Genomic DNA, 23,253 nt, shown 5'->3' with positions numbered 1-23,253 from the left:
CCTGTAACCAAGCCAAGGGCCTGATGTACTTTATATTTCTTGTCTTTGTTGTGCTACTCACTGGTACATTTTGTACTGGATTCAAGTTATTTTTTTTCAAAGGACCTGGCTGCTTGATGTTTATCAACTGAACTACAAGTAAAACTAAGTCTTAAAGGCAAGAGAAAGAGTATTATCAAGAAATGCCATATTAAACCTGCTTCTCAAGTTCCACATGTATGTGTAAACCATGCTTCCTCTATTGGAAGCACACGGCGTCTTTTACTTGGCTACATGATGAAGAAGCTAAGGGAATTGCTGCAGACTTGCTGGTAACAGACTTTATTGACACTTTTCTGTTTTGAGAAGTAAGCTGGGAAGATTTTCAAATGGGAAAGATTTGCTGACAAATTATGGTAAGAACAGCATTTCTTATGCTCAACATCCTTGTCTCTTCTGCTTCCATCAGAATTTTTTAATTAAGCATTACAGGCTGAGTAAGTAGCAAAAGGGCATCTAGCAGGAAATTTTTAAAAAGCAAAGTAATCTTAAGTAACAATACACAACAGCAAGGTAAAAACACTACCATGTATGAAAACATTCTCATCTCACAGAAGTGTATCTCTGTGAATACACATGCTTACCTCTGAAGCTGTGTTCTCTAGAAACACTTTAGGCACAAACATCGTGGCTTATGCTCTTCCCCACACATAAACAGTTACTCCAGAACAGCAGACATATGACAATGTGATATTTATTCCTTCCAGAAAGCATGCTTTAGTGAAATTCATGGGTGTTAACCTGTCAACTAATGCAACAAAATTCTAGCTAATGGCAGTTGCATGTGGCAGCTGGGAGAACATGAAAGGAGTGTGCACCTTCAAATATTAGTGTTTTGGAGAAGAGGAACGACTATGTTGAGATCCAGCAGGCAGGCCAGAGAAGCTCCTCAGAGAAGATGGGAGAGACAGCCAGGCTCTTCCATGAAGCCATGATGTCATGGCTGGAAGTTGTCTTTACCTGGGGGTGACTGTGGGGATCCCTAAACAAGGCAAAGGGCTTAAAAAGTGCAGAAACACGACTTAAAAACATCAACACACTAAAGGTCATCAGTTACATATAAATTATGTGAGCTGTAGTTAGAAGGGGAATTTTAAGCTTGCCTGACCAGGAGGAAAGGCCTATGAAATCTGAACACACACAGATGGTACTGGTCAGGCTTGGACAACTGAAGGCAGCAGTTGTTCCCCTGCAGACGAAAACTACTGTTTGGGAGCAATGAAGTCCCTTGGTTCTGTGGTTCAGGGAAAGGCAGGGAGATGAACTGTTTTGTATATTGCTTCAGAGCCCCTAAATTTGCCTTGCCCTGAATGCAAAGTTAGCCCTTGCACACCTTCCCCTTTTCACAGGCCAGGTCAGTGAGTTGCTTGCACATCTTTAATTTCATCTCTGGAGTGGCACAGAGCTTGCCTGACTCAGGATCAGGCCCTTGCAAGTCCATCCATGTGAACAACCAATGTGCTATGCCTTTGCTATCAGTGAAACGGACACAGGGACTTTTCCAGGGACTGTTTAGCTACTGTGATGATGTCTTGAGCACAATTTTACACAAATGTCCATAGTTCCCCAGCTGTCAAAGGATCAGTAGATCCAAAATCAGACCAAGCAGCTGTGTTTAGGTTTGAGGAGATGCCTTTGGCTGCCATGCCAAGGTTGTGCACTGTCAGTCTTCCCTTTTGAGAAGAGGTCAGAGAATGAAATGGAGAGCAACATAGCCACTTCAGCACATGAGAGAGAATACACTATGAAAATTTTATTATCTTACCTACTCTGAAAAATTGCTGAGCAGAGTCTTCAGTGTCCTCCTCATTGAAGACAGGGGGAAAAAACACCCCAGGGATACTGAAAGTTTATTTTAGACTAAAGCAAATCAAATGCAGTCATTGCTTTATGAGTGATAAACTAGATGCTCTCTCTGTGCAAAGAAGGTGATGCTGAAGTGCAGAGCCTACTTTAGGTCTGTTAACCATGAATGCTCATTTATTTTTCTGATGCCGTTGAAGAGGGGTTTTTTTGGGTTGTAGAAACATTATCATAAGGTTTTGCAATGTAAACTGTTGTTTACTTGGTTACAGTGTGCTCAACAGTCCAGTGAAATGGAATCCTAATCTACATCTCCTGGGGAAGAGGTATAAATTATTCTACACAAATCTCAACGGAATTCTCTGAATGTGGACATACCTGATATCTCCTGAGGAGAAAAATGTCAGTACAAAATTAATTATTTCCCACCATGTATTGCAGACAATGCTTTGCTACAGGGACCTGGAGTACCCCTTGGACAATCAGTCCTTTGTGTTGAAACAGCAAGAAACCCCAAATGATGCCATCAGACTCTCAAACATTCAGAGATCTGGATCATTCTGAAAGTCTACAAACTCACTTCAGTACATATTTTTAAGAGACTTCTTGTCTTTCCTCGTTTCTTTGGCCATTTTTCATGCTTGTTCCTTTCTTTTTTTTACCTGAGGAAAAAACACCTTCCCTTCCCTGAACAGAATCCAACGTTAACCATATGAGTGCTACAAGAAGTCATCCCTAATGTTCGATGCCTCTTCTGTGAGGCATCCAAGAATTGCAAAGCTGAATACTGTTTTCTTTGGTCTTTGACTATGATGCTAAGAGAAAATTGTAGATTTCTCTAGCTTTCTGCAAAAGGCCAGTTTCTCAGAAAGATGTGAAAAAAATTATGACAGCAGTTCAGGCTAAAGAATTTTCCATATGTAAGAGATATTACATCAGGAACAGCATCCTACTTGAACTTCCTAGCTCTGCTCTGCAAGAGTACCTCAGCTGTGATTTGAAACGACTGAATTTAGGAGTCCCTATTCCAGTCCTAAAGGGTATCTCCACAACAAGAAAGGAACCATGCTACAGAATAGAACTCCAAGCTGAAGTTTAGTTGAGTTTCTGGTGCAGGTATCATCATGCCTCCAGAGGAGAAAGGCCAATATGGCAATCCATGCAGGTGCAGCTTCCTCAGACTCTGAGCAGTTCAGCACTGCTTAAGACCAGTGAGTGTAAAAGGTATTTTAAAATTATTTTACTGCTCTCTTGAATGAGTCATCTGACATTTGAAACTCACTGGAAACACAGTCAAGATCACAATCTTCAAAGAGCCACAATCATCATGTTGGGTATCACTATCTTACATCAGAATGTAACTGTTTTCTTAACATGGATAAATCAACAAAGCATCCAAGACAACATGTTGCTGGCAGAGTTTCAAAGGAAAACGTTTTCAAAATAATAGTTGTTGAACTGAATAGTCTCTATTAGCATCACTCAAGACCAAATTGTCATTAGGAGCCCAAAACTGACTATTATGAAGGTGAGAAATCTATGTAACTCAGACCACAGAAATTCTTTCATCAAAGCCTTTATTTCTGAGTGAGGTATAGAACAGAATAATCTAATATGGTCTAACTAGTATTCAAATACTGCTTGAATTTTTCTGAACTCTCCCACTCATTTCAATATGCCTATCAATTACTTTAGCATTTGCCTATCAACAAAATATTTTCATAAAAGCAACTAATGTTTTGAGGCTTTCCAACTTCAGATACTAATGAAACTAGATTATCAGAAAACAGATCACCCTGGAAAATGCTGAGCACTGAGAAATCAGACCACTGTCTCAAGCTCCGTATCTGAATCCTGGGCATTCGGTCACTTGAGGAGCACCCTCTGTTTAGCATGCACGTGCAGGCAGGCATTTGTTAGCTGCTCACAAACTCTGTTTGACATAGCCTGTATTAGCATGCATGTGCAGGCAGGCATTTGTTAGCTCCTCACAAACTCTGTTTGACATAACCTGTAAGCTGATCAGTGGAGAAGCAGATGAAAAAAAGGACATGTATTGGCATATTCTGTTTTCAAATCTTAGAGCCAGTTCAGCTATTGCTTTCCAATCTACAGCAAAGGGAGACTAAGAAATCGTTGGTCCACTGCAGCAATCCACAAACTGCAAGCAACTGTGTGGCAGTGGAGAGTAATTTTGAAGCATGTATATTATCTAGGAGCTTAAGTCCCCTTGACTTTTAGTGATATTCAGATTTCTAAGACATGAGCCTCTCGTGGCAGGGTGGAGAAAGAGCAAACCCACACTGAGAATGCTGTTGAACTTGAATCCAATTGCAGCCATAGCTGAGAAACATCACAGCTTCCCCCTTGTCCATCTTAACAGGAAACCTTTATCTACTGCTCCTCTAAGTCCTTCCACAAGCACCCAGCAGTCTGGACATACTACCCATTTCCTCCCGACCCACAATTGAGAGACAGCATCTATCATGGCCTAGAAGTTTGGAGCAACTCCTACACCAGTTGCTATGATGTAAATTTAAATCAAACAAGTTGAAAGGCTTCTAGGAGACCTCAGATATTAACAAAATAAAAATAAAAGAGGAGAGGAGAGGAGAGGAGAGGAGAGGAGAGGAGAAGCATTTCTACTTAATGAGTGCTCTAGGAAGTAGCTGGAGCAAAGTCCTTGGGAATGAGTTTTTCCAGCTGCCGGAGAGGAGAGGAGAGGAGAGGAGAAGCATTTCTACTTAATGAGTGCTCTAGGAAGTAGCTGGAGCAAAGTCCTTGGGAATGAGTTTTTCCAGCTGCCCGACATCTCAAGAAAGTTACAGCATGTCCTCATTTTCATCCATGGCACCTTTGAAAGCTTGATTTCACACACAGACATGTACCCTAAGAATAATTTTTCCTTTGAAGTTTTATTATTTTTTTGCTTGTTTGTTGTTTTGATGGGCAATGCTATGAACTGTGCACAATACAGGACTGCTCAGCTTTCACATCTCTACAGGCAAGTTCAGAAACACATCATGGCATATCTTCTGTTGGAGCAGTACTGTGGGAGACCCTTAGACTGCCACTGCCTGCATGCCTCCTTTGCATTCAGGGACACAGTGATGATTCAGTTTGGGACTATCTTAAACTATACAGAAAGGCATTATCTCATGTTACTGAGCTGGAAACTTTCTGACTTTCTGTCATTTCTCTTCATTATTCATAAATCTCTCCCTTCCTTCACTCAGCCCCTACTCCTGCCTCTCCCCCCTGACCTGCTTCTGGGCACTCCTGGAGGTGAAGCAGAAGAGCTGCAATTGTGACACTGCAATTTGTGTGCCACATTGTAACCGGGTTTCCACATCCTCCTCACTCTGTTGTAAAAGTACTCGAAGAGGAAGAAGGGCAACTAATGAAATATAGGAAAGCAGGAAAAGAGGAAGCAGCCAAGAGACAGCAGCCCAACTGAAATGCTAAGAATTATGGAGAAGTGACAGAAAGGGAAGCACAGACCAGGAATTATACTTAGTGGCTTAGCAGAAAAAAATAGTAAAACAAACAAAAAGATACAGAGACTTAACCTTTGTTGCCTGTGCAGTAATCTTCCAGATTAGTTTTCTTCTCTTACTTTCACCCACTTGAAGTGTAGTCCCTTTCCCACCTACTTTAAGACAGTTACCAAACTGTGCTGCTCTCTGCGCAGCTGGACTCCTCCAAACATGAACCAACCTCCAGCCCATTCCTTATCTTCGTATCAAGCAAGAGGAAGGACTCCTCAAGTAACTCTCAGAAAGAAAAGAGGGAAATCAGACATGAATTAAAGGCCTCAGAGTGAGAAGGTGCGATTAGGCAATGGCCTTTTTTTTCTGAAGGCAGCCACAGAGGACAGAGCAATGGAAGAGTACAGGAGGAAATTGGCTAAAGCAGGGTAGGGATTGCCTAACTGGGCAATCCTGCCTGGCTGGCAGTGGATGGAACAGACAGCTTAGGAAGTCCTTCCACTGAGATCATGTACTGTTCTGTCCCACTTGTTCAGAATGAAACTTGGCTGGAGCAGAAAGCGTTTGAGATTCACATGAAGAATTTTCTCTTCTCCATTTGCAGGCAAAAGAGATACAAAGCAGAACATGAACCTCTTTAAGAACAGAGTGGGAATACCAGCTTTTCATGCTCTTTTATTTTTTGGGGACTTTTCAGCAAGAATTTGCCTGATAAAGGGCTGAGTAGAAAGTAAAAACTTGAGAAATGACCCTCTATAAATATCACAACACTAACAGTTATGCATCCCTTTTGAGTCAAGCTCCTGTTTTTATCTTATCCGGTGGCTAACTGAAGTTTGTAGTTTCTCAGGAAGATAGTGGTGAAATCCTGCATGTAAATGAAGACAGGAGTGTTACACAAAGGTGTACTGTGGTATATTTATTTGTTCATCACTGCATGAAAGCTACTCTGTTGGAAGAGCTCTCAAAACCATTTGTGGCTATTCCCCCACAAAGGAGGCTGTCAGGAGGTGATAAGAAATGGGTATTAGTAAGGCTTCACTTTCTTTGAAATACTCTTGCACAGAGAATATCAGCAGGCTCAGCTATTTTCCCTACCATTTATCTGTGAATTAGGAAATATCTTCTGGGCCACTTGATCAGTGTTTAGTTCTTCAGCTGAAGTTAATGTAGTTTGGGATGTGTAGGACAGAGGAGAGATGACACTACCTGTGTAGGAAGGAGTTAGCAGTTTCCTCCCATGAACAGCAAAAGTCGCTGATATGGAATGACTGTTGGCAGAAGGAGTTAGCAGTTTCCTCCCATGAATAGCAAAAGTCCCTGATATGGAATGACTGTTGGCGACCTGCACTGCATGTCCCATCCTGCAGCTCTGACTGCTCTTCTACTTCCCTGCAGATACAACACCAATACCTCTAGTTTACAGGAGCAGAGTTTATACACTGCGTTATTCTTCTAGGGATGGCAGGGCAACCAAGCTGTGTAATACCCAGTACATGCAAGTGAGGGAAACTATGACCACTGTGAAGGTTTTGCCTATCTTGTCATATCCTACCTGTTACAGAGACAGGCTTGTGTATATTTCAGGTTTGAGAGGCATGACCTGCCTTCTTCTGGTTTTACTAGTTCTGGTCTGGTTTTCCCTTCAGTGGAGTCCCACTTGATGTAGTTCAGCATTTCCAAAGGCAAAAACCAGCCATGCAGCAGTTCCAGAAACAATGTTTGGTGAAATCAGATGAGCATTGCAAGAGAGAACTTAGATATGGATGTTCTCCACAGTAAATGGATGCAATTTTTCTATTTGACTTTGGATGAGAAATGTCAAGCTAAAGAGGCAGAAATAGGACCATTTTTCTATCAAGCCAGTCATAATGTTACTTACTGTTAAACCAGGACAGTTGGAAACAGCTAAGCATTGGCCTCCATTGCAACCTTAGCCATAAGGAAAGGCACGAGCAGTTTGCTTGGTTAAGGAGCAATACCACAAGGGGATTTTTGTGCTGACGTAAACTTGGAAAAAAGAGAACATTAAATAGCAATAGAAATGGGTAACACTCGATCCAGAACTATTCTCAGTTTCTCACCAATTATGAACAGTACTTATCTTTTAATAATTCTTGTTCTCACAAACAGTAGCCTTCTGCTTCAGCCTAGAGAGAATTCTATAAAAGCCAAAATTTTATGGGCTCAAAGAGAGACAAGGCACTGGATACAGACTGAGGAAATCTAGGTTTAATTCCTAGCTCAGCCACAGACTTCCTGTGTGGCCATGGGAAAGGCGCTTAATCCATCATGTGCCCTTACTTCCCTATCTGTACATTTTTCAATTCTTTTTTAATGGGGTTTCTTTTCTCTTTTCTTTTCTTTTCTTTTCTTTTCTTTTCTTTTCTTTTCTTTTCTTTTCTTTTCTTTTCTTTTCTTTTCTTTTCTTTTCTTTTCTTTTCTGTGGGCTCAAAAACTCTTCAGAGTGATTCCTATATTTGGGTACATGCCTCTCAAGTGTCCACATAAGGCTGGAATCTGGCCATGCACTGGTCACCCTCCTGGCATGTGTCCCACAGCAGGTGACTAGGGACCATGGAGCAAGCAGCAGTTGTAGCTCAAAAGGTTACATCACTTAGGTATTTGTGAAAATGCCACCCACCATCTGTGATTTGTCCTACAGAATTATACAAAGGTAGAATTATTGTCCAGCCTAATAAACCTTGGTTACACCCATAAAATACTGGATATGAGGTGCTTGAAGCCCTCAGCCCCTTATCCCTTACCCAGGATTGCTCAAAATCAAAAAGTAGGCTCTTTCTTCCTCAGACTAATGATGCAGAGGCAGGAAAGAAATTATACTTTTCCTCAGCTGGCCTTTTCCCATGCTACCACTCTGTTCCAAAAGAGATATAAAAATCCCAAAGGCAAGTACCTCAAGAAAAAAAAATCATATGCTGTTTAATATCCAAAGCCATTTTTTATTTCCCTCCACACTGTAGCCAACATGGCAAAAGTTATCAGTGGTCTGAGAAAGGAAAGAAGAAAGGGGCTCAGCCTGTACCATTTTTGTGGCAAATGACCTAAAACTGAAAACCATGTCATCTCCAGTTCAGCTGCAGAGCGCTTCTCATACATGTTCAGTTATGAGGTGTGAAATCTCACTTCAAAACCAAATTGCTAGAGTATTTTTTTAAATGCAAAAGATCATCAGAAACATCTCAGCATAAAGAAAAGCCTAGGCAAGAGTATGGCTTTGACACACTGAAATTTGGGCTTATGTCCCAACTGCCCAGCCGTCCAGGACTAGCCTGGCTCACCACTCTGCCATGGCAGCACCAGGCTGGAATTTCACTCATTGCACTGGCACAACCCAGGACTCCTGCCTGTACAAATCAGGCATGGAGCTGGAAATCAGCTCTCCCCTTTTTCCAAAAGTCCAAGTGATACAGTGAATTGACCTTCTGTACTAAGATCTAGATGAATTAGAAGTCAGGAAATTATTTCCTGATTCCCCAAATGATCTAGTCATTCACTGACAATATTTATTTTATTCCCTCATGTAAAATCACCAAATCCTTAATTTATTTATGTTTACCTGTTTTATATTTTTCAATCTTACTTTTCAAGCTAAAGAGACACATGGTTTAAAACAAAGCTGAGTATTTTGAACCAAACCAATCCCACTGCACCCTGGAAGAATATACAAGACTGTTTTGCTGCAGCTATTGGAAAAACAAATTTGCTCTCTGGACTCCAGAATACTACTTGTGGTTTAGATTCCACAGCACAATTGATTACATTTCATTCTGCCCTACCTCACACCTGCTTCATCTAGGACTTGTAAGGCTTAATTAATCAATTATGTATATACTGTCTTAATTAGATTGTAAACTCTTGGGGTTGTGCTGGTGGTGTTTGTGCAATGTCTAGAGCAACAGAGCTCTGTTCCTTTTCCAGGAACCCCATGCCACAACACAAATTCAGAGACAACCCCCCACCAAAAAAAAAGGGAGAAAAATGGCAATAGAAAAACACAAAGCTTAACTCAATCCTTTTCCCACTCTTACACCAACAGCAAGAGCTAAAATGCACAGAGGACACACAATTACACACAACTAGAACAAGACCTGTGCTGTGACAACTGGTGCCAGCCATTCAGAGGGTGATCAAAACGTGGCTTCCCGTAAGTGTTAATGATCTATTCAGACTATCAGGGTGACTTTTCCTGCCATCTCAGCATTTATGGAATATTTGAAAGTGTCTAGCAGGCAAAGTTTCTGTCAGACTTCCTCTCTGCTCCTAGTTGTGTGCCTGAGGCAGTTTAAGTGTCTTTTACTTGGAAGAATCCTTTTTAAAGCATCTACCCAGTGTATGTTTAAAGCACTTTTCAAATATTCCAAAGGAAAAAAACACTGCACTGCATTTTCACCAAACACGAAGGATTCTTAGTGTAGAAACACCCAAATGTGTGTCCTAATGTGCCATTAACATTAGGAAACCTTTTTTTCCCATGAACTATGAAGTTGCAACTCCTTGGTGCTGCCAGAGAGAGTGCGTTAGCACAGCTCAATCCGGGATCAATAATGCACCTGAATTTCCTAGTAACACCCAGACAGTGTGGTCAGACTAAGAGTGAGGCAAATGGAAACTGTGAAAAATCTTCCCCATTAAAATGCAAAGCAGCTGTAGAGAAGTTGCTACTTCTTATTAGCTAAGGTAAACTTTGGTGTAGGTGTGCCATGGACATGCTGCACTGTGGAGTGTAGTGAGGTCAAATCCTGGTAACTCCATCACCTAGGAACACATACATCCAGAAATATAGTTTGGGCTACTGGCTTATAAAGGCTGAGCCAGGTCATGGCCGGGAAGGTTTGTCAGAGGCCACAGCAAGTGTGCAGACTTGGTAACTTTACCTGGTAAACTGGTCAGCAATCAGAGACAAAAATATGGGACTAATGAATGATGCTGTGTTCATTTAGAGGAGAGCAACTCAAGTCTACCTTGGCCAACACAAAAAGACAAAATCGTACTGGCTGAATATTTCTGAGCACATAAGACACTCAAATCCCAGTATCCTACTGGCAGGCCTTTGGACTCTTGGAAACTGTTAGATGTCAGGATTGTCACTTACATCAGAGTAGTTCTAAGAGCTTTCCTTGCTGCCAGGACAAATGAAGCACTGCTCATCCACAGCTTCAAATTCCTTGACCTCAAAGGCATCATGGAGTCCCAGCAAAGGGGATGTGAACCACAGGTTCATGCATCCAGGGCAAGGTGTTTCTCAGGTGTTTGTAGAAGAGAACGTCAAAAGTTTCATTTTCTGTTGTCATCTTTTTTATTGAATGAATGTGCAGTGGCTGTCAGTAGTGCAGGACTGTGGCAAAACTTCCCAGCAAGTCTGGTGAAATTTGCTTCTGCTGATGCAAACGTGCTACTTGCTAGAGCTGCCCATAGCTATCTGATGAACTCCCATCCTATGCCTGAACGTGAAAAACACAACCCACACCCTAGATAGAATGTGTGGATCACTGTGTTCTCAGGAAGTAGGCAACTAATATAACTATTTGTGCTCTGTCTCACTGAGGGTAAAACAGAGGGGTGAAAAAAACCCACCATTGCACAGCAAACACCAGTTCCCACACAGGAAGGCAAGGGACTGCATTTTACTCAACTAGGCTGGCCTTTGTGAGGGGTTATATTTTGCACTCACCTGTAGCTCCCCAAGATGTGCATAAGGAGATTCCCTGAATATCACTGTTGTTTTCTGGGACAGAAGAGCAGAAGGGTTCATCACTACATCTGTTACAGTGGTACTTTTAATTGTGCTTTTGCATTCATTAGCTCAGTTAGCAACTAAACGTCTCTAAGAAAGTTATCGAGTTAGGCACGCATAAGCTCAGATGAGAGGTGCAAGATGTTATATCTGCATTTTCCATTAGATTATTTCAATATATCAGCCACCTATCCCTCTGCTGTGAGGATCATATGCCCTCTAAAGCTTCATTATGCAATCCTAAATTTGGTATAGGACTGTAACAGAATTTTCTGGAAAGAGCATTTAATCACTGCTTCCTCTCCATTCCAGGCCTTACCTGAATAACACTGCAGGAAAGAAACTGAATAAAACATTTGAATGCAAGGAGAAATAGCAGTTATGAACTGTGGGGGAGGATCCTGAGAGCTCATGCAGCCCGTCAGTGCTGATCCGGCAGATGCAGGCAGGAGAGCCTCCTCAGGGTATCATCTCAGGCAAGGAATGCCAGCAAGAAGGATTGAGAGGGGGTGTGTGTTTCTCTCTCCTTTCCCCAGCTTCCCCTATCTTCATGAACATCTTGATGGTTCTCCTAGTACCATGACCCCATCTACCTTCACAGCTGCCTTAGCCCAGCAGCTTTATGCAGACTGCAAAAGCCACAATGGGTACAAGCAGGTCTTCCTCAGCTGCTGCCCACTTCCCAAATGGAATTTACACTTAGGTTTCTTATAGGGATACAGACAAGTTAGAAGGAACTAACCTTTTCCTCTTTTAGGTTTGAAAAAAAATATTTTTATGGCATGCATACATGTTGCAGAGTGTATGTTCAATAGGTCAGAATGAAAAGCTCAGCTTTCAAGATAAATGCTCTTTTGCATATGTGTGCTGGTTTTTAGGTTTTTACACAGACATATATAGATGAACTTGGTTTTGCAGGCACATAATTTTATATGTGCTGACAGACACATATTTGCATGGATGTATGTGTATGTGTGTACATTTACACAGGTGAAAGAGAGAATACTGAATAAATGTCTCCTGCTGGATGGAAAATACATTGCCATGTCAAACTTCAAGGGGACTATTAAAGAGAAGAAATTACAAAGAGTTTTAGAAATGAAAAACATTTTTGCATTGTCTGCTAAACACCAAGGTCTGTATCGTGCATTGTATAAATCAGTCTCATTGCACACAGGAAAGAGCTTATTAGCAGTGGTTACACTGTACAGCAAATGTACAGACTCATTAGTTGTAAGTACAGAATAAACAATATCAGAATTCTCTGGTCTGTTTTGCAAGGACAAAAGGAACTCCACTTAACACCACAATAAACTCATGACAGGATACCAATTTTACTAGGATCTACAAGCAATGTTGTGGTAAAATTAAACAAATGTGTTACTACAACAGACGTAATGCCTCATTACCATTATTCCTCCCTCATCTGTTTCATGTGTTGGGCTCCAAAGCCACCAAAGTCTTTTGCTAGCACAATTATCATTTCTCATTTTTACTTCTACTTGCCATTATGTGGACAAATGGGCAGGAAGCTCAATGTCTCCCCAGAAAAGCCTAGTTCCCATTTGACTTTTAAACAAATTGTTGTAGGTCCACACCTGCAGCAGATGAAGTCCCAGTGACCACGCTGGCCATCTGGACTTCCCCACCTCCCCTCCAATGTTCAGTCACAGGAGGTGCCAGTTACAAAACTGCTTGGATTCTGTGAGGAAAGAGGACAAACCCTGACTCAGAAAGGAAAGTGCCATTTCAGTGCAGAAGGGATGTTCTCACCTCTTTAACTTATGGCTTCAGCCTGGGAAAACAAGGAGGAATGCTCTGCTTTGAAAAAAAAGAGATATTCACAGCCTGTGAATAACAGTCAGATTGGGGTCAGGGTACGGATGCATCATGGAAAATTTGACGCTTCCCTCAGTCATATAGGTGTTTTCCCTTTGCAAATCTGGGCACAAAGCCCAAGCAGCAGGTCCCAGTTCCCCCCACAATAAGACAAATTTTCCATAGAGAATTCTGTAGGTGCATGTGCTGTTTTCCCCTGAAAATAAATTCTCATATGGAAAGAACTGGAAAGATATTTCTGAAAGGCAGGCACAGTATGAGGAATGTAGAAATGACAGTGTTCCCCAACTGGCATTCGCCATTTCGGTGCTCATGAAACTATCCTGCTTCAACACCAACCACTGCCACCACTTCCGAGCATTGCAACACATACTCAGAGCAGAAAAACCCAGGCTCAATACCTCAGTCCATATAATGCTGAGATGCACTGTACTGTGAATGAGAAGGGACTGATCTCCCTCCAAAACCCCCCTAAGCCACCATTAAAAGTCAGAACACAAAGCTCTTAGCTTAGACAAAAAAACCCCCCAAAACTCAAAAACCACCAAAGATTTGGGAAGTTCAAATCCATAGTGAGGATGTTGGCTGATCACAGCTTCTTACAAATACAGGATGCTTTTAAATGATGAAATATGGAAAATGAATATTTCCTCTTCTATTAATTGCAACACAAGCTGAAAGTGTCGCCAACTTTAGTTTAAACCCACCTTTCCATTGCACTAAACATTTCTGTTATGTTACTTAATCAGCAGGGAGGGAAAAATCATGTGCAGACACTCTCTGTTACATAAAGGAATTAGAAATTATGAATTTTACTTTTTTAAAGGAGGGCTCAGGGAACAAATGAGTTCTTACATCGTTCCATAAAATAATCTAGAAGTTACTGAAAACTCTGGTAAGAGCCACTTCCTCAGAAGTGATATTTCCAGGGTAAAAAAAAACTGGCTTATGTGAAAGTTCTCCTTACTCTTCAGTTTCTTCTCATTTTTCTGTTGGGTTTTTTTTTCCCTCTTTAAACTCTGATATGTGGCTTGGAGGAGTGGAAGTTAATTCATGCTGTCAGATTTCTCCACTTTTGCTACATTTATTACACTCCTCAAACGAGATAAATTTGGACTATCTTGGGGGGAGGAGAAACAAGGGAAATAGAATGTGAAAACCAAAGAGCAAAACATGGAACTTAACTTTTCTTTTTTGGATCAGCCCTGTTTTGGTTGAAAATTGAGAGTAATTCTGTGCTTGTCCTTAATTTTTTCTCTGCAATCCTTCAATGGGTTTCATAATCCAATTTTTAGGTATGGATTTTGGCATGCTAGGATTGAAATCTTATTTACAACAAAGGAGTGGGAGTTGCTCCCTTCCAAAACCCCTGTTTGATTCCTGTGTTACTATGGCTAATGGTGAAATGATAGATTAGATACATTCCGAGGATCTCTTTTATGCATATAACTTAGACACCTAAATGCTTCTGGGAAACATAACTCTAAACTGCAATGGATACAAGAACTAGGCATTATTATTCAAAATGTGTAAAAAACAAAGAAAGAGAAGCACACACCAAATGGATTACTTTACTAGGAATTACATTCCCTGCATGTGCACCCTTATAACACAGAATTCACTGATGGGGAGGGAGGAAGCATCAGGGTGTCTCACATTGCAGGCTGCAGGTCTCACCTGCTTTGGGGCTGCTGCTCTGCTGACTCACTTGTTCAGGGAGGCTGCTGGATGAGGCATGACAGTTTCCAGTAAGCTGTCTCTGGAAACCAAAATCCTGGCATGCTAGCTAATGCACCTTCACAAGTTAACAGCTTGTTGTGGTCACATATCTTCACATAAATGGCATGCTGAGGGTGAGCCCATGCTGGCTGCTATGGTGTACCTACCTACCAGCATGTGGGGCAAAGCTTTTTCCTGAGAAACCATCATCTGATACTTCAAGAAAACTCACAGAGTGAGCTCAATGAAAAAGGTTCAGGGACAAATCTGTCTTCTGCTGCAATGAGAAGTGTTTGTTCCTGTCTTTAGGACTACAGCTCTTTTACCTCCTGTCTTTATCATAAGGGGCTTATTCTACACTGGGGAAACCTGTGGTGGCATGGCCATGGTGTAAAGTCTTCCTTGCAAATCTCTAATGTGGGGATGCAGCTGCAGTGACACTGTGTTTGCACATTTTGCTGTGGGACAGAGCCCAGGGAGCTCACACCTGAGGGAAGAGCATTGCTGCAGGTCCTCTGCAGCCAGAAACCATCTCCTCCCAGGGAGGCACCATAGCAGGAGCTGAAATTACAGAAACCTGAAGAGAGGCTGAATAAAATTCAAAGAGCAGCTTGTCCTAAAACAGTGCCTCTCTAGAGGCAGGCAGTCCCTGCAGTTAGGTTTTCACTAAGGGTGCAGTTCCAAAGAGCACTCAGGGTGAATGAGAACTTACTCCAGGGAAAAAGCAAGCCTACAACAAAGAACATGCAAGAATTAACAAGGAATAGAGGGATGGCTGGTGTTGGGAGGCCAATCCAACCTTTTGATGCAGTCATTCCCTTAAAATAACCTGAGGTTTGGCAAGCTGCAGTTACAGAGGTCCTCCACAGCTTAAAATATGCCCACCTTCCAGCCAGAGCCTGGTATTTCTGAGTTGAGCTGCAGCCACTGCTGAGATCCTGCTAGATAATTTTAACTCCCGAGCTAGAGTGGGGCTTATCTCTGAGGCACATCTCTTCTGCTCTGATAAAGACAACTTCCTCTCACTGCAGATTAGATCAGCAGGCTCAGTCTCTGTACCTAAAGCTGCACAGCTAAACACATGCGTCTCTCCAGTTCAAACACCGCTGCCACTTTCTCAACACTGAAGAAACAAAACTTGCACAGCTTCCAGGCTCTCCCTGACTTTTACACTGATGTTCCCCTCTGAAAACACTGCAGCACCCTGCACACGCTCATGAAATTGGCTACAGCTTCCCAAGCTCCACAGCTCTGGAGAAATAAGAGAAAAAACACCCATAGGTTCACCATCTACTGCAACATCATTTTGCCACACAGTGGCAAGACAAACCATACCTGTGCGAAACTTGCCAGGAGTAAAAGTATTCCTCAGAAAACTAAATAGGAATCACTGGAAAAGTAAAACTCTTTCTCAGTATCAATTCTGTTCTCAAGGATTTGATTTTGTCATGTGCTATGGTTGCATCAGAGGGCATATTTTTATGTGTCTGCTTCCACAGTGGCTCTGCCCTGGCTTTGCATGGGCTGAGCAAACTACTACCACAGCACAGCCTACACTGGGGTGCTGTGGCAGCACTGCTTTCCAGCCTGGCTCACCCTCCCTTCTAGAAACTATGTGTAAGTGTGTTCTGAAAAGGTTCACCATCCCTTACTTGAAGCAAGCATTTTTAGATTCAATAAAGGAATTTGCTTTCAGTAAGAGGGCTCTTTCCCACTTGCCTTGTGACAATTTATGCACATTTTTCTAAGTCCTAAGCCATTACATAGATCAGAGCTTGTCTCTGGCAAGACAACAAATTCTCAATGGCCCCATACACCTGGGTCTTCTGCACCTCACTCTTTCACACTGCACATGCCAAACACACATTTGAAGGCTGGTGTACACCATATATCTCATACAGCATATATAAGGGCATTCATGAAATTTGTCACATGCCTAATCTAACTAAACCACCCCCACTCTCCTCTATACAAATCCCCAGAAGAGTTTTGCAGACAAAATGAAAATAATCCTGACAAAACTATCTCCCGCATTCCCCTTAAGAACAGGTTAATTCATACTGGCAGGCTCTCCAAATGCAATACCAGCCCATACTGGGGAATGTTATTTTGGGGTTAGAAATAGGGGCTTCAGACCAAACAAGAGGGGAGATTCCCAACTTCCCTATTTTTAAAAGTTCCTAAAATATTTTAGCTACAAGTTTTTCAATTCCTTCAGAAGCCTCCTCAGTTGGACTTTCAAGCCCTGTTTCATTGTGGAGGAGTAAAGACCATTCTTAAAGCTCCCCAAACCATCTTGAAACAAACTTTCTGCTCTCAGAGACAGTAGGGCTACATCAGGTGAGACAGCAATTATCAGCTGCTATTATTATAATCAGCTGTCAGTTATTTACAAAGGCTCATCAGCTTCTACACACTTTCATACCTTGGAGCAGCAGAGATGCCCATTTAAATCCTGAGCCAGTAAAGCATATGACACAGCCCTCCAAGTTACTTTAGCTCTCTGAGTTCAGTTCTCTGAATGTCCTTGTGCACACCTGTCACATGTGCATTTTATTATACATACACAAGACACTGCCTTCATAGCCACTGAACTCCCAGAGGAGGAGTGTGCAGAGATGTTTAGTTCTGGCAGTCTTATTCCTCAGCCCCTTTCCTGCCTGACAGAATTACTGGGACAACAGTGAGCTGGACCTGTCTAAGCCACAGGACTATTTTGCAAGATGGGGTGGGGCACTTCCCCTTTTGTCTTTTCTCCCTTTTGCCCTCTGTCTGCAGCCTTTCTACACTTTGCCTCCACCCAGCTATGTGTGACTTGCAGCAGATTTCTGTAATGGCAAGCTGTTGTGGCTGCCTGGTGGCCCCTCAGCAATGCTTGTGTACCTGCTTTCAAATGATTGAGTTCCTTTTAAGGAAATAAAGCACTGAAGCAGCTCAGGGCAGGGACACTTGCCTGTACCAGTAGCTACCTACTCATGCAGGTTACCATCTTTGAATGCCCATGGCTGGGAAGGAAGTCCCCAGGATGTGAAGGCAATGCCAGGTTCCCAGTGATGCCAGGCACCAAGGCCTGCAGCTACACAGCCTTGTGCTTCTGGGATGTGGGAGTGAGGGTACATCATCACTTGGTATTTCTCACTGAAATACAAAAAATCTCTTTCCTTTTAATATCTCTTCCCATACTAGTGTGCTTTATTTTAAACAAATAGAATTTAGAACTTCATATAAATCTCATCTGTCTTCTACTGATGTCCAGTATCAACCTGACTTGCTACTTTGGGGTTCCTCTGTCAGTTGTACAACAGTTTCAACCCAATTTTATGAGATGACCTCCCCACCTCTTAAAAACAAGAAGATCTGTAGACATTACATATTCCAGGTTCAGACTGCAATCTATGACTATGGTGGTAACCCTTGACTTCTGTGTTGGAAGTTTGTAGCCATCTGCAGCACCAGACAGCTGCCTGTGCAGAAATGGTGAGCCCACAGCCTCTTTCTGAGGCCAGTAACACTGTGAGATGGGTTTTAGTCTTTTACCCCTTGATGGCCAGCTATGGCATGGGCAGTTATGGATAAAGGAAGGTACTGCCTGCCTTTCTAGCCAAATGCTAACACTGCAGGAAATGGCTTCTTCTCCATGAAGCAGGGTCTGATCTATAGCTCACTGAATCATTAGCTTCACACACGTGGCTTGAATTAGGATACAGCCTCAGAGCACAAACAAACCTAAACTGAAACTCTCTACCACATACAGGATGTTCAGCACTGATCATCCACAAAAGGTGCATGCAATGTTTAACCTGAAACTCACATACAGGATGTTCAGCACTGATCATCCACAAAAGGTGCATGCAATGTTGAACCTGAAACTTGAATGGAGACAGGAAAAATCAGCAGAAGATATTTCAAATAGGTTAGCATGGGAAATAGGGCTGCCTGTCCAAAACAGGCTGCAGAGCACTAATTCATAATAGAATGAAATTTCAGTGGGATGTATTTCTAAATATCTCAGATCAAAATTTTAAAAGGATATTTAGAAAAGATGGTAAAACAGAGACTCTGAAGAGCTGCAAAACTTTAGCTCTGCTGAAAACATTCCCTGTGTTTTATAGAGAAACTAAATGTTGAGTAGGTGGGTGATAATAATTTAAAAATAAAAAAATGAAAAAGTTAGAGGTGCCAGATCAGCCTGAGAAGTAAATTTGGGGTGGAGAATAGGACAAGGAAGGAAGAAAATATAGCGGACAGAGCAGCAGAAATTAAGCTTGCAGGAAAAAAGCTGCTCAACACATAGTGGCATTCTGGGGATTACAACATTAAAATCATAGCAAGCTCATCAAGGAAATGAAGAGGCATAGCAGTGACCACATGTCTTTCAATGTTTCTGCTTTGCTGTGTTACTTGGGGTTATTGCTAGAAACTGTTGATGACTTTACTTCCATAAATTACCTTTTGACACTCACTGGTAGTTTTTGCATTGGTCAGAAGCAACCCATGTGTTGGATGTCCCCACTGGCTGGGGACACAAGTCAAAATATAAATTTCATCAACTTCTGGATACCTCCCTTATGAAATTTGCACTCTCCCTAGTCATTTTATGTCAGAACTCAAAAACTGAAGGCACCAAATAAAATCTGGCAAGTGTATGGAGGACTTCAAAACCTCCATTCTCAGAGCAAGAGAGATGTCTCAAATGGTTCTCTCCATCACCTCCGTAGTACCACCTTCAAGCCTCAGTACAGGTTTGAAAGAAGCAAGAAAGGAGATATTTGAAAACACACAGGGGAGCTAGAGCTATCTTTCCTTTCTAAAAATATCTTATTTCCCCTTTGACCTTTAAAATGCTAAATTGATGAAAAAGGTAATTAAACTTTTGACTCCAAGGTTTAAGATTTCCTGAAGTGTTACTACAAATGTGAGTAAGCAGTCATTTGAACATTTCCATCTCACAGGCTGATTAAAATTAACAACAGATTTCTCACCTGATTTCAGTAGGATGAGGTAACTACTTAATCTTTTCCTTTAATAAACCTACAATTCCCATTGTTACTTCTATAATACTACATGGACAAAATGTCCTCTAAAATGCAGTGGCCCTCTTTTGTAGATGTCTGACTCTAATTCCTTGGTGCATGTCATATGGACAGTTGACCTCTCAGTGTGTTACAGATTAAGTGGAATGCACTGTATATCATATGTTGAAATACATCAAAATGCATCGGGCATTTCCTTTTGATGAAGGAAACATGGGATAGTAGGAAATACCTGCTAGATACACATATATAATATCAGTGGGTCTTTACAATACTCTCCTATCTATCTTTCAATCTTCAAACTACTTTTTCAGATCATACTTTACTACCTTTGTGATAAATAGAAATGTGAAACAGTTCTTGGGACTTAGAGATGACAGTGCTGCACTGAACACCAAGGCTGCCTACACTGCCATGCCACTTGTCTGCACAGAAAGACTGTCCCTTTCATCCACTAAGCACCTGAACAAGATGAAAAGGCACAGCACCTGCTTCTGTACAGCCTGTTATACAGTAACATTATTGCTATATTATCTACTAGTATTTCTTATCAGAGTGGACTTGTCATCTTACCCAGAATTCTGTCATTCTTAGCACTCTGTTGTCCTCCAGTACTAGTTGAAAGGTCCTCTGGTACAGGCATAGGTTCATCCGGATCATCTGGGATATCACTAATTGGAGGACTTTCCTTTCCTAGTAGCAAACAAAGTAGCACCAGTTAGTCATCTGAGTAGCCTCATTTTCAAATAATACCATAAAAGGAATCACAAACCAAATAAAACTTAACAAAAAACCTAAACACAACTAAAGCATGATTTTCTTAGGACCAAAACCTGCCCTCCTGCAGAGAAGACTTCTTTTGAATATAGGGGAATTACGTCTGTATAAAGAATGCATGCCAAACTCTCTTCCAAATTTTCAGAAGACTGCATACATAGTTATCAGCCTTACCATTTTGGATATTTGTAAGAGACATGTATGTTTTCCAGCTGTTGTGCTCAGAAGGTCTAGTTTAGCCAACACAGACTGACAGATTACAAAGGTTATCAAATGGCCATCCTTTGTCAAAACTCTTCTTCCACAAATGCTCCTTGAAAGCACATCCGGACTTGCTTCAATGACATACAGAAGTCTAATCCACGAGTGTTCTGGGGCTCCAAAAGAACTACTCAAAAAATAAAATTCTTTCTTCAACTGAACTCAACTTCAGCCAGCTATTCACAAACACCCACAGCTCAAACTCTGGCTGGTCCTTGTGCCTACAAGTAGCGAAGAGCCTGTAGCTCTCAGGACTTCTTAAAAGATGTACAAGTAGCAGAGTTCAGTCAAAACATGACTTCAAGGGTTTTATTGTCCTTTATTTGCAAAGAGAAAACAACCTCCAACATTTTGTGTACACAAGGTTTGGCACAGCAAGACAGTTTGTTGCTTTAACATATTGTAAGCATTGTGGAACTGTTTTAGCACCGAATGCAATACAATAAGGAAAAGGACTCTCTTGCAAAGTATTGCACTTCCAGAAATGGTGAGATTTCTTGGTTCAGCTCTCAGCCACAGCATACATGTCCTGCCCACAGTACTATCTCTGTCTTGCAGAGCTTCTTTTGAAATGACTTCACACATCTCTAACAAAAGCATGTCTTGGAAACAACTACTGAAAGAATTATCTAAGCGATTAGTTTCATTGGCTATTACTACAAGGTTGGTCTTTGCATTAATAGCAAAGAATAGAAGAGGACCAGAGCAGGATTTGAACTCAGTAATGTTCACATAAGATCCTTGTCTCCAAAACTGAAATGTTACCAAATTACACTGAGGGAATCTATTCGACATCTCATGGAAATCAGAACACCAGGAAAAGCAGTAACTTTATGGCACAAAGCCATAGCAAATTAGTGGGTTTTTTTCCTAATGCAAATTCCCTCATTAACACACAGACATCAATTAATCCTGAAAACTCTTATCAGAAAAGGAAAAATTAAACCAAATATAGCTTACTTAGGCAATAGCAGTTTAGTGATGCCAGTTATGGACTTGACCTGAAGAAAATGGTTTCCTCCCGGCCACATGGATGGAGCAAAGTATTGTGCTTTCCAATCTATACTGATCATGATGGGGGGAATGACAGGTAGGTTTAAGTCATCTTCCAAATTAGCTGGTTTGAGTTATTTGCACAAATCTATGTTTAAATGAATGAAATGAGTAAATGACTGTGTTTCTTAATGACACATCTATCACCCTGTGGAATAATGTCTCTGCAGGAGTGTTGAAACCAGCACCAGGTGAACCATCTAAAGCTCCAGCCGGAGGACTCAAGGGTAATGAAGGAACAGTTCTGCACTGGCAAAGGGACTGACTAGATGATTTCATAAGGTTCCCCCCATATCAAGCTTGTGTAGGATATTCTTAAATGGGCAAAATCACACCCACTGGATGCAAGTGCAAGAGCAAAGGTGCATTGCATAAATGGAAAAAGAAAGAATATGAATTTTACAGCAAAGGAAAGTAAAAACATGAAGCAAGTTCATTAAATCAGTTTTTGCCACTCACTGTTTAGCTCCTTATTTAGTTATTGCTGTAGTTTTCTGGGATCTAAGGAACTTACAGAACTGCCATCAACTTTCCAAAGCAAGCTCCACTCTGCCAAGCTCAGGTATCTCAGATACAGATGCCTCAGACAGATGGGTGAGGACAGACAGCTGAAACAATTCAGTTTTTTTCAACGTATTTTCCCATGCATAACAACAACAACAAAAAAAAAACTCCAACCCAGAAGTCTAGCTGGAGGGCAAGCAGCAGCCTGGCAGCTCTCTTCACACTACATGTAGGTTAATTTTGTTAAAAAGTAACAGTAATCAAAAGCCACTTGCATCTTCCAGGGATCAAACTGTGCTCCTAGTTACAACAACTGACACTGATGCTTTAACTTAAGTCTAGATTGAGAAGAACACTTACCCTAAAAACCTGAAGACTTTTTTGGCTACAAACCAATATAAACTCATACTATCAGATCTATGAGCTAACAGATAGCAAACAAAATCAAATATTTCCTAGTGTGTAATTAGACATCCTACAATATATGGGCTAAGTAGGATGCTTTGAGGGTAAGTCAAAGCAATGTTTTGGAATAGAAACTTGTTGGCAGATGAGTATTTTCACAGTGGTGAACTCTTTGCTTCACTAAACAGGTACCAGGCTTCTACTCATTAAATTAATAGTCTCTTGCCCAGGTGGCATGATCAGACTATCCTCATGGACTTGGTGGGGCAGAAGCTGGAGACGTGGTGTGCTTCCCTCTTTGCAGGAGACTGCAGTTAAGAAAACTTTGTAAACTTGGCTTTAACGGCCCGTTTCATATAATTTGATTTCTTCCTGTTACACATGATTGACAAATTCCTACATGCAAAAAGACAGGGTAAAAATACTGGATTTAAAACAGATATATTTATTGAACTCTCTACCTTGGATTCTAGAGCATTGTATTTGTATAACTACATCTAAATCACTACACCACGGTAAGTTCACTACTGCATGGCAATCTTACAGATACACAATCTCACTAACTTTCTTCCAC

General features: G+C 41.4%; 1 protein-coding gene across 14 annotated transcripts in view; it reads right to left on the bottom strand.

The window, feature by feature from the left end:
- Window positions 1-23,253, bottom strand: part of IKZF1 (IKAROS family zinc finger 1 (Ikaros)) — a 50,980-nt gene that overhangs the window by 23,474 nt on the left and 4,253 nt on the right. For all 14 annotated transcript variants that reach the window (XM_009075091.1, XM_009075077.1, XM_009075078.1 and 11 more), the window contains exon 2: window positions 20,253-20,372. In XM_009075091.1, coding sequence (XP_009073339.1) covers window positions 20,253-20,372 — 120 coding nt within the window. The remainder of the gene's footprint in view (window positions 1-20,252; window positions 20,373-23,253) is intronic.

This window comes from Acanthisitta chloris, unplaced genomic scaffold (genome assembly GCF_000695815.1).
Source record: "Acanthisitta chloris isolate BGI_N310 unplaced genomic scaffold, ASM69581v1 scaffold34975, whole genome shotgun sequence".
Taxonomy (NCBI): domain Eukaryota; kingdom Metazoa; phylum Chordata; class Aves; order Passeriformes; family Acanthisittidae; genus Acanthisitta; species Acanthisitta chloris.
The sequence above is the reverse complement of the archived record's forward strand: the minus strand, read 5'-3'. Positions and strand labels throughout refer to the sequence as shown.